Below are 18,914 nucleotides of genomic sequence, written 5' to 3' on the forward strand. Positions count from 1 at the left end.
ACTGTTTGAAATATTGCATAAACATTAAACTCACTTAATGAGTTAATAGAGTAGGGATTTAATAAACCATTTTGTAGATGAATAAACCGAGGCACAGAGAGGTGAAGCCATTTACTCAAAGTCACCCAGCTAGTAAGTGGCCGAGTCCAGATCTGAACACAAGCAATGAGTCTTCAGAGCCTATGGTCTTGGCTGTAACTATGTACTACCTCCCCATTTATCAACAAAAATACATTGAACATCTCCTCTGTGCCCAATGCGTGGTCACACACTATAAAGTCATAGGGAACTGATTAAAAATAGTTCCTTTTCTAGACAAGCCTGTGTACACCAAACATTTCACTGCATCTAATCATGATCCAATTTCAGAATCAGAAAGTCGACAATAAACATGCAGAACATCATCATCACTTGTTTGAAGAATGGGCTCTAACTATGACCATTAGGGATTCTTGAAAGCATCCTAAGACCTCTAGAATTTAGAAGGTTTCCAAAGAAAAAGAGACAAAGCAGAGGAAAGCAGAATTTGAAAGAATTCAAATAAGAGATAGGAGTTTGGACATCTGAAAAAGAGTCTTCTAGGATCTTTAATACTGCCATAATTGTCATCAAAAATGTTAAGAATCTCTTTCCTGCTTGACAGAATTGTTGTGTTTTAGATTATTCTTAATAAACTAGTGTAAACAAGGATGATCTATGTCCAGATATGACAATGACCTAATTCAAATACCTCCTTATGTGAGAACTGCAGCTGTCAAGCAGCTGAAATGATTCGTGCTAGCCAGCTATTATTTCAACAACACTAAAGACCGGACCTTAAGAGCCCTGAGTTATGTTTTGTTTTGTTTTGTTTTTTGTTTGTTTGTTTGTTTTCCCCCTTCTAAATTGGTAACATCTCTTTTCCCCAGAATAAAAACTGCAAGAAGATGGTGATAAAAGCAAGGGGATAAGCAACAGACATCTTCCTTCATTAACTGACTCTGATTAAAAGAAAATAATGTCTTTGACGCTGTAGCTACAGAAGTCAGCCTGTGAGACGTAGCATCCTCCAAGTCTCAGATTCACTCTATTCTAGCAGCCCAGGCTGGAAAGTAGCCAAATGTGTGCTTCTAACAACTGCCACCAAGCAGGGGGCAGGAGAGGGAAAGGAGAGAGTGAGGAAGGGGAAGGAAGAAAGAAGCAGAGGAAGGAAAGGGGGGAAAAAACCCAAACAGACAGAGACAGAGAATGAAAGAGATCGCGGGAGACGGGAGAGTGAAGGATCGGAAGGAGGGGGGATATAAAAGCCAGATTTTTATTGGAAGCAATTGACGTGGTTGCTATGAGACCCGCTCCAGCACAGGACCAGCAGCCAGCCCGGCGCTGATGGTTCTTACCTCCTACTAAACCTTTCTTTTGACACAGTTTTAGAGTTGCTTAATATCTGAGCGAGCACCTGACACGGGCGACTTTTTCTTTCTTTTTTCTCCTCCCGTCTCTCGGGTAAGATGGAGGTAGAAAGCGAAGCCAGCTGCTCCCCCAGCCGCGCATCAGGCGGGTCCAGAGAGTACAAGGTGGTAATGCTGGGAGCTGGGGGAGTTGGTAAAAGCGGTAAGTTTTAATACCAAATGCTGGGGAAGGAGGGAGCTCTGGAGAGGCAACTCTATAGAGTCAATAATGATGATAATGATAATAATACTGCCGTCGGGGGCTAGCTAGCTATGGCAGGTAAACACCAAGTATCTGGCAGGATGTTTAAAAGTAATAAGGACTGTTAAAAAGATGTAGATGAGTCGGGAGAATGGAACGACAGCCAGTGATAATGTGTAGAACTTAAGATCTTTTTTTGTTGCTTTGGTTTCTGCTAGGTGATATTTGATCGTAATTTCTATGTCCTTTTTAAAAAATAATTAATAACATATTTATGAAATAGTCCTGGTATGGGAAAATATTCTCCTGTTCTCAAAAATACTCCCATAAAGAAAAAGGTGCTATGAATATGCAGTGAAACACACATATGCAAAGGCAGACACACAGGCAGGATTATCAGTGCTGATGGTTGTGTTTATTTCTTTGATTTGGAGCTTCCTGTCCTCTTTCCTTATCTCTGATCTGATCTAGCATGGTGTGGTCTTTGAATGTCTGGAAAAAAGTGACAGAGGTTGAAAGATGGTATTCTTTGTGGGACTTGAGCAGGGTGATCAAATCATATTTTGTGGTTAAACAGATTTAGAAGAGAAAGCTACAAACATAAAAGGATATGGGATGCTAATGGAAGTAAACACTGGTACATTTGTTATGCTACATTAAAAAAAAAGTTGTCAGTGATTGGGTTTCTTGAGGGGCTCAAAAGGCCAAATAGAACAAATTAAAACAAAAAATAGTAGTGTTTGAGGCTGATCAAATGGTGAAAGAATATCTTGGGGCTATGGTTATCAATAGAAAATAAAAAGGCAAATATAACTTTTTTTCTATAAATACAAAAAGATACACGGGGGGGGTACATCTGTGGGGATGCCAGAAGACAAAAGAAATATTAAGAGTTAACGTTGACAAAAAGTAACAACAACAAAAAACACCTCAACAGTTTTATGCTTGACAAAAAGATTCAAAGTTGAGGCAACACTCTTGGCATAACCCCCCACCAAAAGGCTGATAACTTCGGTAGTGAGTCCACAAGTGGTCAGAAAGTTGATCAGTAAAGGAAAGAGAATAGGGAGTGAGATTCTAGCAGACAGCAAAGGTAAGGAGGTTAGAAAACTGGGAAGAGACATAAAGTTGAATACCCCCAAAACCCTCCTAAAAAAAATACCACAAGGTATTATAAAAAGAAAAGAATAGGTGGATCTGGACTTGGCCAATTGTTAAATGCTTGTCCAAGTGAGAAAAATAAATCATCTCATGTAGTTAGGAAATGTGAAGCGTAACACTTCGCAACTGTGTAGGAGTGAGGAATTTTCTACAAGCTTTTCTTCTTCTTTAATGTGATGATTTGAAAGGGGAAGAGTCGAGATAGGTGAGGATTAGGGAAGGAGGGGAAGGAGGAAGGATAAAGAGAAAATAGTCCATACAAAATAAAGCTATCTTTTTAAAGAATATAGTCAGTTAGATACAATGAGGTACAACAATTTGAGAATAAAACAGGAGAGAAACAGATCTAAGAAAAAGGCGGGAGCCAAATGAACAGAAATGCCACCAGGGGTGTGTGAGGTCAGAGACGCTGCAACAGTCCCATAATGTGCCCGTGTATTACCTTTGTTTGCTGGCTTGTTGTTTTCCTGTTTCACCAGGAGCTTGGGGGATGTGGGAATAGAGTGACTAGTTTTTAGTCATATTCCATGGAAATGGACCTTGGAGACAGGAGGTGTAAGACAGTGGCATCCTTCAGCAATGTACTTATCCTGGAGGTGGTATTAGTCTACTGTTTTGACCTTCCCCATATATTATTTGTAGTGACTAATCATTGCTACCTTTCTAATAACCAGGCATTTTGACATAACAAAATGTTGGCAGAAATTTTTGATGTAACAAAATGCTGGGTTGCTCTCACCTTCAGTGTGCACATTAAATAGTTGAGCGAAACTTATTCAGTATGATTAAGACAGGAGTAGCCAGGTCACCTCTGAGATGGTTAAGGATAAAAGAGAGCAAATAGTTCCAGTGTACTGATTTTATTAATAGTGTACTTAGCTGTTACTTTAGAGAGAATAGAATTCCTAGTACAGTTCCACGTCCAAAAAAGTCTGTCCTTATGGCTAAATGTTGGGAATCAGAGTGATGGAATCACATCTTGCTCTTGGGTTTTGCCCCTATGATTCATTGGTGTTAACAGTTGATAAATGTTCAAGCACTGATTCTCACTATGAATCTTCTTTTGAAGGTTAAAATGTTTGCTTTCAAATGAACTAAAATATTTTTTTTAATAAAAAAGCCACTTTTTGTATTGCTGAGTATCTGGGTCAACAGAGGCCAAATTTACTTTTCTTCCCACAGTTTCAGTGGTTTATGTTAAAGAATTGTACAAACCAATTAAGGGAGATTGTATGAAGGGATTTCAAGAAGTCTGTGTTCTGAAGAAACTAAAGAAGATGTATCAAGCTATCATCTGTCTCTAATTCTGACTCATTCCAAGTCAGCCTTGTACATGAATGAGAAATTCAATTTACAGGAACCATAATTTTTAAATGAACAGAATCTTGGAGATTGTCTATGCTTACTGTGAAATTAGCTTTTTCTCCCTGTCCCTATTTTACTAAGATATCCTTTAGTGAGTAGGGAATTTGGGGGGCGGGGGGTGCTTATAACTTTACTAAAACAGGAATTCCCACAAGATTTAAAATGCATGGGTAAATAAATATACTGTGATAAATCTCCAACCACCAATCAACACGTTTTTGAGCACATACTATGCATGGGCCCTGTGCTAGTTCCTACAGAGAGGAAACAAAAATGAAGTAAACATTTGTGTGGCAGATATGGGTATATGGTTTTCATGCTTATATCCAGTCTTAACCACAATCTAATTAGCTGTCACCATTTTGCAAATGGAAAAACTGAAGCCCAGAGTGACCACTTGTGCTTGGTCATAGAGGTAATAATAGAAGTCTGTGAAGTTTTAACTGACTCTTCTATATTATATTTAATGCCACGGAGGGAATTGCAGAGATTTTTAACACTTACAGTCAAGAAGAAAATAGGCCTGTTGGTAAGGCATTCTCTACTTGAATGTTATAGCTAAAAAATATTTCTGGGCGCCTGGGTGGCTCAGTCAATTAAGCAGCCTACTTTGGCTCAGATCATGATCTCTTGGTTCGTGGGTTCAAGCCCCGCATCAGGCTCTATGCTCACAGTTCAGAGCCTGGAGCCTGCTTTGGAGTCTGTCTCCTCTCTCTGCCTCTCCCCCACTCACACTCTTTCTTTATCTCTCTCAAAAATAAATAAACATCAAAAAGTTTTTTAAGGGGCACCTGGGTGGCTCAGTCGGTTGAGCGTCCGACTTCGGCTCAGGTTATGATCTTACTGTCTGTAAATTCCAGCCCCACATCGGGCTCTGTGCTGACATCTCAGAGCCTGGAGCCTGTTTCAGATTATGTGTCTCCCTCTCTCTCTGCCCCTCCCCCACTCATGCTCTGTCTCTCTCTCTCTGTCAATAATAAACATTAAAAAATTTAAAAAAAACATGTTTTTTGTTTTAAAACATAAAAGAGATTTCTACCATCTAGACTAACACTTTCATTTACACATCTATATATTTTTAATCTTTAAATGAATATAAGTAAACATACATAACATTTACATTATTTATAAATAAAAACATTTGCATCATATTTATATACACATAATTAAAAGAAATACCTAATAGTAGCTAAGAGCCCTATAAGTACTGAGTAAACAGGATAAACAAGAAATAGTCCTCACCCTATTTGAAAGATGAGGAATTGGGGCGCCTGTGTGGCTCAGTCCGTTAAGTGTCTGAATTCAGCTCAGGTCATATCTCATGGTTTGTGAGTTCGAGCCCTGCATCGGGCTCTGCTGACAGCTTGGAGCTTGGAGCCTGCTTTGGATCCTGTGTCTCCGTCTATCTCTGCCCCTCCCCCTCTCATGCTCTGTCTCTCTCTCTCTCTCTCAAAAAAAAAAATAAATAAATAAAAACATTAAAAAATATATGGGAAATCAAGTCCCCAGGAGTTGAAAGAACATGCCAAATTCATGCTACAGTTGTGGCAGAGTCACATCTGGAACACAGTTCTCCTGACCCCCACGAAGCTGCTTTTACTCCATAACCAAGTTTTTATACAGGGTATTATAAATAAAAAATTGGACCTATTATGCAATTAATTTGGTATAAATTAGGCACATTCTAGTCTCCATCGCTCTTTGTTCCACTGCCTACCATCCCTTCCCCTCCCTCAAAACAGAAAATAATAAAATCTCACAGCTATGGCTTAAGAGTTTAGTGGAGTCTAAACAATCCTCGTAGCTGTTTTAAACATTTTCCTTTCCCTGTCTCTGTAGTTTTATAATACAAAGGCTTTTCCTCCATGACAGAGCATGGCAAGGATCTGCTTTCTTCCTCTGCATTCGCATCTGGTTCTTCCAGTTCAGACTCAAATTATTCAGCAAGTCTCATCCAATAATACTGTGATCTTACTTTCCAAGATACATTCTTTTCCTATTCTGTTTTATGATCTGAATTGAGGGTAAAATAATTTGAGGGGAGTGGGTCATTTATTCCTTGAGGTCAGATGAGGCATCTGAGGCAAAGAGGTACTGATTTGTTCAAGAGTACACAGAAGTAAGTAAGAAATAGGGGGCTTAGTCAGTTAAGTGTCTGACTCTTGATTTCGGCTCAGGTCATGATCTCGCAATTCCCGAATTCAAGCCCCTCATCGGGCTCCACTCTGACAGCCTGAGCCTGCTTGGGATTCTCTCTCTCTGCCCTTTCCTGCTTGCTCTCTCTCTCTCAAAATAAATAAACTTAAAAGAAAAATTAAAAAAAAAAAAGAAATAGGAGAGTAACTCATGTTTATAACTCAAAGTTGTTTTCTATCAGATTTTGTGAGAAAAGTAGAGAAAGTATCCGAACATCAGATGAGGTCTACATGGTCTTCTTTACTCCCCGGGATACATTTTGGAATTACCTTGGTAAAATTTTGTGTGAAATTTTGTCAAGGGTGAAATTTTTATGAAATATTTTGCAAGTGACTGGGAAGAGACAGGGTGATATCCTCTCTGCTATTGCAGACATGACCCCTGGACTCCAAGAACTCACTATCTCATGGGGGGAAATATGTTGCATACCACAAAGTGATAAGTTTATATCAGGCCTGTGACATAAGAACTGTGGGAGCTCAGGGTAAGCGGTGGCTAAATCTGCATGCAAAGGCTAAGAAGGAATCTCAGCAGAGAGGATACTTGAATTGAGTGTTAAGTGATGAGCAAGATTTCTTGAAGTTGAGAAGGAAAAGTACAGACAGCGTGGGGTATGGAGAGGAAGATAATTTAATGGAAACAGGGCATACAAAGAAAAAAAGCAATGTGAAGACTATCACTTTTCATGGAGGGGTCTTGATAATTTGGTGTCTATGGGAGCATTTGGAAAAATCTCCCCGAGTTATGCTTTAAAACTCTCTTAGAGAACTGTGAAAAGTAAAACCAAACAAAGCAAATAAGGTGAAAACATAAAAAGTATTAGGGAACTCAGAATTTATTAGAATGCATCTATTGTGACTTTTTTGTAAAGAGGAAACTCATTTATAAAATAGGCAATCATACTCTGCCCCACATTCTTCTGCAATTTGTCTCTTTTATACATTGAGTTTTGTGAAGCAGGATTTTATCAAATGAAAGCAGTAACAATATTTTCTGAGGTAAACAGAAAGCAGCACAAAACCAATTCCTTCAACCGCAATGAATTGGTATAAGCAGGTAGAAAATCGAGCCTTTATCTGATGAATTAAATCAAGGCAAACAACCAAGTGCATCACCCATGTCCCTAAGGCTCTGTGTTTTACCTCATTAGCAGAACTTTGGATCTGACAAAGCTGAATAATTGTCACATCATGACCACGTGTTATTTGAACCCTCTGAAATGCAAAGGCAAAGAAAAATAAACAAGGGAAAAATGAAAGGATTTCAAGACTCAGAGGCCCTCCGTTCTCACCCTTCATTGTCACCACCCTAATTATACTGCACATCATCAGTCACTGTAATCCTGTCAGCAAGCATTGGCCAAGAGGCCCAAGTAAGGCTAGTAGAAAAGTAAATTGGTATCTACTTGCTCAAATAATGATTGAAAGTGTAATTTAGGTAAAAGGTGTTGATGAACAATATTTCCAAGATTATATGCACTCTATAGATTTTAAACTGATAAAAGAGACTTAGTACCTTCCTGTGTCTTTATCAGAAAAAGGACCTGGAGATGAATGAACTTGTATTGACCCCTGGCTATCCATATGCTGCTGGGCTTCTTACATTTACACATTCACTTTGGAGCCCCAGGGGCCAATGACCTATGGCATTCATCCGACCCCATTCGCTCCTCACCTTGATCTTGTGAAGTAGATGTTAGTGTGTGCACTTTATACATGAGAAAACTGAGGCTCACAGAAAAAGTAATGTGCCCAGGAACACAGATATGAAATGATGAGCCCAAGGCACCCACACATACATATATCAGTTAAGTACTTATTTTCATTTTCCCACCCTGAGAGTTTTTGTTTTATTTCTTGAGGAGATGATGCAGTGAATGTGAGTCCTGATTTCAACTGAATCTTCACAGTTATATTTCAGACAGACAAAATCATATATACCAAAGTATGTGGCAAATTTTAATTTTCTACAGAAACAACAAAGACTGCCCTTGTTAGGTACAGTCGGGGGAAGCATGGGAAGTTCTGACCAACAAGATGTAGGCGCTGATGATATTTCACATCCTGGTCTATTCAGGGGCCTGGACAAAATCAAGTAACTCAGTAATAAGAAACTATTAAAAGCTGGGATCATGTTAATTAAGGAAGTAAATGAGTAATTGATGTATCAGGTGGATTTTTGTAATCTCTTAGGTGCTGATCTGTCTTAGGGAGAATGTTTTCTCTATACGTGTATATTACAAGAGTAATTGAAAGTAACTCCAGGTCACAAATGGGAAATAACCTTCTTTGTTCATTTATTTAATAAGAATAGATGGCGTGTGTGTGTATGTGCATGTCTGTGCACATGTATATGTATCTGTGTGTGTCTGTGTGTGCATATCTGTGTATGTCGGTATATCTGTGTACATCTGTGTGTGCATGTGTGCAAGTGTGTGTATCTGCATGTGTGTCTTACGTGCTTGCATATCTTTGCGTGTGTATGTGCATGTGTGTGTATTTGTGTGTCTGTGTATCTGTGTCTGGCATGTATGTATATCTGTATGTGTCTGTGTGCATGTGTGTATATCTGTGTGTGTCTATGTGTGTCTTGCATGTGTGCATGTCTGTGTGAGTCTTGCACGTGTGTGTGTGCATGTGTGTGTGTGTATCTGTGCACATCGGTGTGTGTCTGTGTGCCTACACCTGCGAAAGGCCTTGAACTATTAGCAGGAATTACAACCCCCACCCTGTCTAGTGGGGTGAAAGAGGTGAACTGTAATGCAACGGGGAGGTGCAAAGGGAGAGATGTACTAGTGGTATTTTGAAAACAATGTACTTTGTGTGTCAGGAAGTTAGAAGAACTTCCCATAGGTGGCTCACTTGCTCAGCTACAGCGCTGGAACCAGAAGCCTCATGACCTCTTGGCTTCTTGGATGATGGACTTTTCCATTGAATCATGCTGCCTTTTGTAAACCAGCATAAAATCTGCTTCTCTTAACTGAAGTTTGGGCTGCTGATGGTGACTGGTGTGTGTGTGTGTGTGTGTCTTTGTGCTGCAATGGCAACATGAATGTATATACACTGATGGAAGGCAGTCCTCTGCATTGCTTATAAGAATGTCTGAAACTCTCTTATCACTGAATTTGGCTGTTATTTACAAGGCCCAGCAATGTTCTCAACTCAGTCACTTGGGTTTTGTTCATAAATGTCAGCCCTCTGACAACCATCACCGAGCAGTGCCATCTGCTCTTCTGGTTCATCAGCAGGCACCAGCTAAGTGTCCCTACTGCCAACTGTGCCAGATAATCCCTCCTGCCCTTTCCGCCTGCCATGACCCTGCTCTGCCAACACCACCACATCGGCATTGGAACGTGACCTGCTCGAGCCTCCACACTCGCAGGTCCCTGAGCATCCTGCCACGGCCAAGTGTCCCGGAGAGATAGTAGTCTGTGCCAGATTCTCCCTGGAGTGTGCGTGAAGTATGGAGTATGTGGGAGGATGTGGGAGGAAGCTGAAGATGGAGTATTGAGAAGGGAATCAGAGGATGCACAAGGTTTAGAATCCCAGGAAAAAAAGTTTTACTTGAACTGGAATAAGACTGTATAGAAAATTGGTGGTCTCACAATAAGACACCAGATGAGGATTTTTAACTCATTAGGTAAGTTGTGTGGTAGGGGGAGGTCTTTGTTCAGAAGACTGCTTGTACAGGGAGGCATTGTTTGGGTGTTTGAATAGTTATGTATTGAATAGGTAAGGAAACCTTAGATGATTTATCACTCCAAAGTTTCTCTTAACATGCTTTAAAATGAGAAACAGGGGTGCCTGGGTGGATCAGTCGGTTGAGCATCTGACTCTTGATTTCAGCTCAGGTCATGATCCTAGGGTCATGGGATCGAGCCCCATGTGCTGAGTGTAGAGCCTGCTTAAGATTCTCTCTCTCTCTCTCTCTCTCTCTCTCTCTCTCTCTCTCTCTCTCTCTCTCTCTCTCTCTCTCTCTCTCTCTCTCTGTGTGTGTGTGTGTGTGTGTGTGTGTGTCCCTCCGCCCCTCTATCCGGCTCATACGCTCTGTCTCTCCGTCTCTAAAATAAATAAATAAATAAATAAATAAATAAATAAATAAATAAATAAATAAATAAAATTAGAAACAAACATGTCAGCATATGCCCATGCTTAAGCCTCTGTGTACCCACAAGGAGGGATGATTTCTGTTCTGTCCAAACTATTGCTCTGTCTTTCAACTTCTTGGCCCAGGGAAGATAAGAGCCCATATTTCTGAGTCTTCAATGGGCCCAACTCTGTTGTAAGTGCTTTCTGTACATTAATTCATGGAATCCTCACAAAACACTGCCGTGTAGCTGTGGTGAATATCCTTAGCTGACAGAAGACAAAAGTAAGGCTCGTGGAGGGACTGGAGGAGGGGGCCTGCAGGAGTCAGCCTCTGCCAGATCCCAAGCTCTGAAACATTGTACACTAGACCACTCACCATCCATGCTCTTGATCTGCCCTTCATCTGCAGTCTGAGGCCTCAGCATAGAAATCAGAACAGAACAATGTGAACTTCAGGTTTGAGCATGCAGAAACCCAGATTTTATGTTTTCTCATCTCTAGATAGGGATATTAACTTTACTGACTGCAACGACTCATGCTTGGGTATTTATAACAAAACCTGGCACGTCGTAAGTGCTGAATAGCACATATAACATGAATGGACATTTTTTTAAAACTATTTGTCTTTAATAGCATCTGACCTTGCATGGACCAAGCAAGCCCTTTGACTCTCCATTTTCCCCATTCTAAAAAAAGTGGTGTTATTTATAATTACCTCAAAGAGTTGCTACATAGATGATATTAGAAAATATTAAATAGGGGTGCCTGACTGGCTCAGTCAGTTAAGTGTCCAACTTCGGCTCAGGTCATGATCTCACAGATTGTGAGTTCAAGCCTCGCGTCAGGCTCTGTGCTGACAGCTCAGAGCCTGGAGTCTGCTTTAGATTCTGTGTCTCCCTCTCTCTCTGTCCCTCCCCTGCTCTCTCTCTCTCTCTCTCTCTCTCTCTCTCTCAAAAATAAAAAAATAAAAAACATTTTAAAAATGCTTTAAAAAATAAAATGTTAAATAAAAATGTGAAGTATAGTGCCCAAGAAATTCCATTCTTAGTAAACTTGTTACTTGCTGTCCTCCCTCCCTTCCTCCCTTTCACCTTCCCTTCCTTCCCTCCTTCCTATCTCCACACCTCCACCTAAGGCAGTTTATCTCAGTAGGGTGGGGGAGAGTGATGGAAGATCTTTCAATGTGTTACAGGAAAATGCAATTTGGGTTGAATATTGTAAATGTGTCATTGTATATCCACTTGCTCTCTGCCTGCTCTTGCTCTCTATGTCCTTATATTGATTAGATTCAGCTTTAGTCTCTTGAGTAGTAATTTCGGTGACAATAATAATGGTGGTTTGCTAGTTACCCTAGTAAACAATCCCTTTATTCATCCTAATTGACCCATCACACACACACACACACACACACACACACACACACACACACACACACACCATTGCCTTGTAGGGAAAGGATTTGAGGATTTGAGGACAATTGCCTGCCTGCTACAATAACTAAAAAGGGTCTGCTTGTAAGGGCTACTGTTTATAAAAGAGCATGCCTGTGCCTAAATTTGGACTGAAATGAATTTTTCTGATACATGTGTTGTTTTAATAAATTTTGAATAATAATATGTTCCCTTTGTTCTCCATAGTAGCAGCATTGCTACATTGAAATGGAGAGTCCTATTTAATGGTTTCAGGAACAGCTAATAATAAGCTACACATATAGATTTTTTTTAATGGAAAAAATCAGACTCTTTATTTAGAAGCGCAAGGGGCACATCTGTTATTTGAAATTGAATTGTACTTTAACTAATTGGTCTCCTCCCATCATTTTTTAACCCACTACATCCCATTGCTTTTGCTCCCCATATCACCATCAGGACAACTGTCTGAGATTCTGTTTTGCTTCTTTCTTCTCCTTCTCAGATGTCATCTGTGGCTTGCCCATTGCCAACAGGCTGACATCCAAAGCCCACAGGATTCCTGATGTCTGAGACCATGTGGGACTATCCATCAACTAATCATCAAGGAGGCATCCCCAAGGCTGGACACATAGGGAGAGTTGTACTGGATGGCACAGAGGAATCAATCTGGATAGGGCAGAAATTTGGGAACCACAGAATAGAAACAAATGTTAGAAGCCAGGAGGGGTCAGTGATGGGTTGAAATGGAGTCAAGAATACTGTGCTAATGGAATCAGATGAAGTATAACCCAGGTACTCAGATCCAGAAATGAGGTTACAAAGGCCAGGGTGCTGCAGAAATGTTATTTTATGTTGGCCCTGGTATGATATGATTTGTTGCACTGTATCTCTCATTTCTGTCTCAGTCTCTCTGTCTCTGTCTTTCCCCCTCCCTCTGTGTGAGCTATGCCCTGATCTAAAAAGATCCATGAGACTACCAGCATGATCTGTCTTCTAGACAAATTATTCTACTTTTAGTCCTTCAAATCCTTGAGGCTTCTTGCCTATAGTATTCACATAATTATCCCAACATGAGTTCTCTTTTCCTTTCTCTCAATTTATCCAGTTTTGTATTTCCTTCCAGATTCTGCACAAGTATTTTCTTCTCCTTAATATCTTCCCGGTCTACTCTAGTCTAGCATTTGTCCTCTTACACTTAAAATTCTTTCTGACTGTTCATTTCACAACTGTTCACAATTATACAGATTCTTCTAGTATCTGGTTTGTGGTCTTAAAATGTTATTTAAATCGTTCATTTTTATGTAACTTGCAGCCTTTTTATACTTCCCATCTTGAATGCAAATTCCTGCAGGATAGGAAATAGATTTTATATTGTCTTTTCTCTCCCATGAAATGCATGGTAGTAAATTCTCAAAAAATATTTATAAATTCAATCCCCCCCTCTCATCTTTGAGAAAGGACAGGGAGTAAGACAGCACACTTTTGTAGTGAAATAAAACTAAGCAATATTCTAAAATTCTTTAATACAAAGACCCATGAATCTAAGAGAAAGAAATTGGAACCAGTAGAGGTATAGCAGGTATGTGAGTGTGGGGGAGGCTATGCCTTGGGAGGAACCTAGGCTCAGACTAGCATGAATACTTTTTGGTGGCAATGGATTTGAAGATGAATAATTCCACTCGATGTACGGGATGCTCCATAATATTAAGAGGTCAAAGTAAGGTTGTGGATCAAATTTTGGCAGATAGGCAAGAATAAGTAAGATGCACATGCCATGTTTTAAGAAGGGATTATGTGCCAGACAGATACTGTAGAATCGGAATGGTACACATTCCTCGAAAGCCGAGAGACTGGGATATCTGACAGCTGAGACACTGATAATAACTCATTTTATTTACCAAACCATTTTCCCCTGGACACCAGGAGGAAGGGGGGATGGAAGAAAATCATTTTATGAAATGTTCTGGAAAAACCTTAGTAAATAGCCTGTAGAACTTTGCTTACTCCTGCATTTTTTTTAGTTCAAAATGCTTACAAACATCTCTATGAAAAATTATTTCTTGATTAATACTGAGAAAAACTGAGTTAGATTGTGATTGTGACTCTGAATTCTAAAGCAACCACAAGTTTCCACATAGTTTTCCTTGTGAGGGTGAAAACCATCCTGGGTCATGATTTAATTTTGCCAATGTCTATTCTAAAATGAAGGGAAAAGAGGAACCCCTGAGAATAGCAGACAATCACAGGACCAGATTATAATCAAGGTAGCACACTTTCCTTCTGATTTTAGGAAGCTCTAAAATCAAAAAGGCAAGATCCACTTCATAGGTAAAATGGTTGCTACTATTAAAATAATAAAATTTTCTGTGCTAGTATTAGGAGCTTTTTCTTCCTTTTGTTTACCTACTCACTCCACTCTATGTGCTTGGTTACAATCAAAGAGCTTAAGCAATTCAATATCAGCTTTCATAATTTCTTTAGGCCCATGCCACAAACACCTTTCATATTTTTCTGTCCTTTGACAATGTATCTCCCACTTACTTCATTCATCACACAAAAGCAAATGGAAAACATTTTTACAGAGAGTATTCTGCTGTGACAAGCACACCAGTTATCTGCCTCTCTGAACTTATTTGCATTTTCCTGGGTATAATTCTGAGACAGCCCAGCATGTCTGAAACAGTCTGGACTTTGAAGATGAATAGACTTGCATTGAAATTCAGTTCTGCTACTTATAAGGTGAGTGACTTTGCTGGCTCTTTTTTCTTCTTCTTCCTGATCTCTTCATGTTGAGGATCCAGGGTTTATTCCTTGAAACTTACCTCATCTTTAATTTCTTAGAATATTTCATCCAGCCCCATGGCTGTATTTATGTATCTTTGTATCTTTAGATGAAATGAAATTTGACTTATGTGTAGATTAAAACCAGAAGGAGACATCATTAAAATGACCAAAGTGAGAGACAACAATACCAAATGGAGACGAGGATGTAATAGGAGTATAAATTAGTACAACCACTGTGGAAAATGATTTGGCCCTATGTATTAAGCTGAAGAAATGCATAAGTTGATTGTATGATCTAGCAATTCTATTCCTAGCTATAAATACCCAACAGAAACTTACACATGTGTGGGCCAAGAGGCATTGCCAGAGTGTTTATAGTAGTATTATTCCTAATATTAAATTAGGAATAATAATTAAAGTATGTATATGTATGTATGTCTCAAATTAAAAGTGTATATATATATATATATATATATATATATATATATATCACAAAAGAAGGAAATAAATAAAATATGGGATTATTTTAACACTATAAAATTTGGATGTTAGCCACCTATTGAGGGAGGGAGTTGGGGACTCGAGTTCAGGAAATGTTCTTGTTTCCGAATAGGTGGTGGTAGCAGGAGTGTTCTCTTTATGATCAACCAGAGAATTGTAAAATTTTCTCTCATGCACATTCTTAAAGTAAACTAAATTCCACACAAAAAAAGTTTATGAAGTTCTAAAACATTGTATCTCCATTGCAGACTTCCTTCCTGAACTCCGGTTAGGTATTCAACTCTCTCTACTTGACATCTCCAGTTAAATAGCTAATAGCAATTTCAAACTAACTTATTTTATTGAAAATCTTCCCGACTTCTAACACTTTCTTATAATATCCTTTCCTCGGGTCCACATTTTTTCTTAATATACCAACGTATTATTTTCTGACTTAATTGTTTATTATGCTATTGGTTATTGTTGGCTTTCCCCAACTAGAATGTCTTTGTTCTCTCAAGTTTCCAGTGCATAAACGAAATACAATTACCTACACTTGAGAAGCTTCCATTTCTTTATCTCTAGAGCATGAATAATAACACCACGCTTGCCAGTGCGTTGTAAGATTCAAGGTAGTAGCAGTGAAGATGAGAAGTAATAAGATTCTGGGTAGGTTTTGAAAGAAATGCCAAAAAAGAAAGCAAAGGATTTACAAGATAGGAAAGAGTTGTTGGCCCAAGCAATTAGAAGGATAGTTTTGCCGTTGACTGAAATAGGATGGTATATGTAAAGTTCTTGGCACTAAAAAACCCAGAAACTTATCCTCTTAATCTTATGTAGCTAAAGAGAACATACATAGCTCTTAACATTGTAAAGAGACACAACAAAGACCCATTTTATAATCGCTAAATGCTTATAATCCAGTTGGGTTTGAGACTTTTTCAAACAGAGTTTATACTGCAGTTGTGAAATGAAGATTAAATCCAAATAAAGCAGTACCATACTTACAGTAGGTGTTTGATAAATATTTGAAATTTTTCTTTATATTAATAAAATGTCTCATACTTGATGTGAGGAAGAAAGGGGAACATTAATAGGTATAAGATAAATGTACAAATTTATTTTTACCCATTCTAGAGGAAAGAGTAAACAAAACTTATGTGTAGATCAGAGTAATCTTGGAAATCTCCATTAAGGATATTTTGAACCAAACTATTCGTGCATTTAATATGCGGCTTCTAAGTATTGAACTCTTGCTTTCCAGACATTCCTCTCAGTACTTAGAAACACAACAATGAATTACCTTTTATCCACCTTCACAAAAACTGGCATAATGGTAAAGAGAGGGAAAATTGCCATCACCAAAGCTTTAAAGCTGATACTGTTGGTGTTCACTTTCCTGCTTATCTTTTCCACATAAATGTGCCTTATGTGATTTAGACAGAGGCAAAAATCAGAAATCTCCATCCCCTGCTGTCCTTATTTGATCCTTTCTCATCAGTCTTTGCCAATAGCGTGGAGGTTTCTCCCATGTGCACAGCCCAGATGTTATCTTCTATTCTTGCTTTTTCACCTTCTCTATTTCATCCTAAACACCCATGTGACGGTTCACTCATCCAAGTCTGGGTTTGTTTTGTACAGTGTGCTTAAAGAGCACAGTTTTGAAATCCTGTTTCCAACATTCAAATGCTGGTTCATTCACTTAGTCTTGGTGTGATCTTGGGGATATTGCTCAGCATGTCTGTATCTCAGCTTCCTTCACAGTCAAATAAGGATGATGACACACTGGTCTTGCAATGAATTTATGAGAATAAAGTGCTTAGAACAGTACCTGGCACTTCTACAGAAGTGCTAGCAACTGCTGTTATTGTTGTTGCTTTGTCACTATTATTATTGTCTTTCCAAGAATGTTATTCAGTCTTATTCAGTCTGAAGACTAGGTTTTCTGCATTTTGTCCAATGCTGAGATGACTTCCCTTTCCCCTTATTCTCAGAAGAGCATTTTTAATTTACTTCCCTACCTGCAACAACCGCTATCTGGAGCCTAGCGTAAAAATATTTATGTAGCTCTGAGCAAATGGGCAACAGTGATGGGGAGCCAAGGCCAGTTTTTCTAATTAGTTTCTAGGGAATTAGGTGGCTCATGATTTCTAAGCCTCCAGTCTTTCTCAGAAAGGATGAGACATGTTTCTGCCCTTTTTGAAAACTCTGTTTGACCATAAAAGGTCCCTACATGGAATCATCTTGAACACTCAGAGAACTTTCTAATACTTTTTTCAACACAGTAAGATTTGGTCTAGTGTGTTAAGTGAAAATCCTCACATGCAATGGGATTTTAGAAACAAATGAATTCAAAGGAGAATTAGAGAAGCCTGGATAGTTTCAGTAGTTTGGTTCAGTTTGAGCTTATCATGGAAGGTCACAGCTTTTACATCTCTCTGGGTTGCTTTCCATCACTCCTGGCATGTGCAATTATTTTTAATTTTCAAATTTTATAGCTAGCACTTGAGCTACACCAGCTAATCCCTATCTAAGTAATAAGGTCCTCTGCTTCCACCTTTATTGATTAATTATCTGTTGGAGTTTTTAATATCCATTTGTGTTTAATTTGCTGATATTAAAAATGCCTCATTCCTGAAGGTGATGAATTGTCTTCCAAAGGATAGGGCTCTGATTTTGATTTATGTAATATTGAGTTCACTGGAGTCTAGCTGGAGGCCTGCCATGGGAGATCATTGTAATAAACAGCCCAATAAGGGACACTCTTCAGGTCTTTGAGAACTTCCCTACTGCCTGGTGGATAAACTTGTTTTGTTTTGTTATGCAGACTTCTATGTAGATCATTTAGCACCAACTTCCAGTAAGATGTTCTCAGTGTGGACTACTGTTTCCTTGCACAAATGGTTTGTTTCAGTCCGTGGGACCCAACTGTCTCCTAAATAAACCTTATGCATACCTACCTAATTTTGGCATGAGTAGTCCTACTCAATGACCATCCAGTTTCAATGACCTTATGAAATTTTCTCTGCCTTTTTAAATTTCATTTGTTCTTGGAGAACCAGGAGGTGAACATCCAAGCCTACTGTAATTTATTCTTCCTTCCAATATTTCTAGCTTTACTTTATACTGTTCATTTAAAACTTAACATATTCTAATATATAAATTTAACTTTCTCTGTGTATATACTATGTATTCACTATACTAAAAATTCCTTACTTTAAATCTAGTTTAATATGCTCTATGCCAATAGTTATTTTCTTTTTTTAAAAGTTTATTTATTTATTTTGAGAAAGAGAGAGCAGGGGAAGGGTGGAGAGAGAAAGGGAGAGATAGAATCCAAAGCAGGCTCTGCACTGTCAGTGCGAAGCTGAAGGCGATGCTCAGTCTCACAAACTGTGAGATCATGACCTGAGCAGAAATCCACAGTCAGACACTCAACCAACTGAGTCACCCAGGTGCCCCATATGCCAATAGTTCTTCAAGTGTGATTCCCCGGTCCTTAGCCTCTGCAGTATAAGGGTATTTGTTAGAAACGCAAAGTCTTGGGGCTCTTGGGTGGCTCATTCAGTTGAACGTCCAACTCTTGCTTTTGGCTCAGGTCATGATCCCAGGGGCCAGGGACTGAGTTGCACACTGGGCTCTGTGCAGAGCACGGAGCCTGCTTGGGATTCTTTCTCTCTCTCTCTCTCTCTCTCTCTCACCCTCTGTCCCTACCCCCTCCCCTGCTCATGCTTGCTCTATAAAATAATAAGTAAAATAAAATAAAATAAAATAAAATAAAATAAAATAAAATAAAATA

General features: G+C 39.0%; 1 protein-coding gene across 1 annotated transcript in view; it reads left to right on the forward strand.

Moving 5' to 3' along the window:
- Positions 1 to 1,197: 1,197 nt before the first annotated feature.
- RIT2 (Ras like without CAAX 2) overlaps positions 1,198 to 18,914 on the forward strand; it is a 385,242-nt gene continuing 367,525 nt past the window's right edge. Inside the window, exon 1 of the mRNA XM_040478955.1 lies at positions 1,198 to 1,590. Coding sequence (XP_040334889.1) covers positions 1,488 to 1,590 — 103 coding nt within the window. The 5' untranslated portion in view covers positions 1,198 to 1,487. The remainder of the gene's footprint in view (positions 1,591 to 18,914) is intronic.

The sequence above is a fragment of the Herpailurus yagouaroundi genome, unplaced genomic scaffold (assembly GCF_014898765.1).
Source record: "Herpailurus yagouaroundi ecotype Mexico unplaced genomic scaffold, PumYag 142, whole genome shotgun sequence".
Taxonomy (NCBI): Eukaryota; Metazoa; Chordata; class Mammalia; order Carnivora; family Felidae; genus Herpailurus; species Herpailurus yagouaroundi.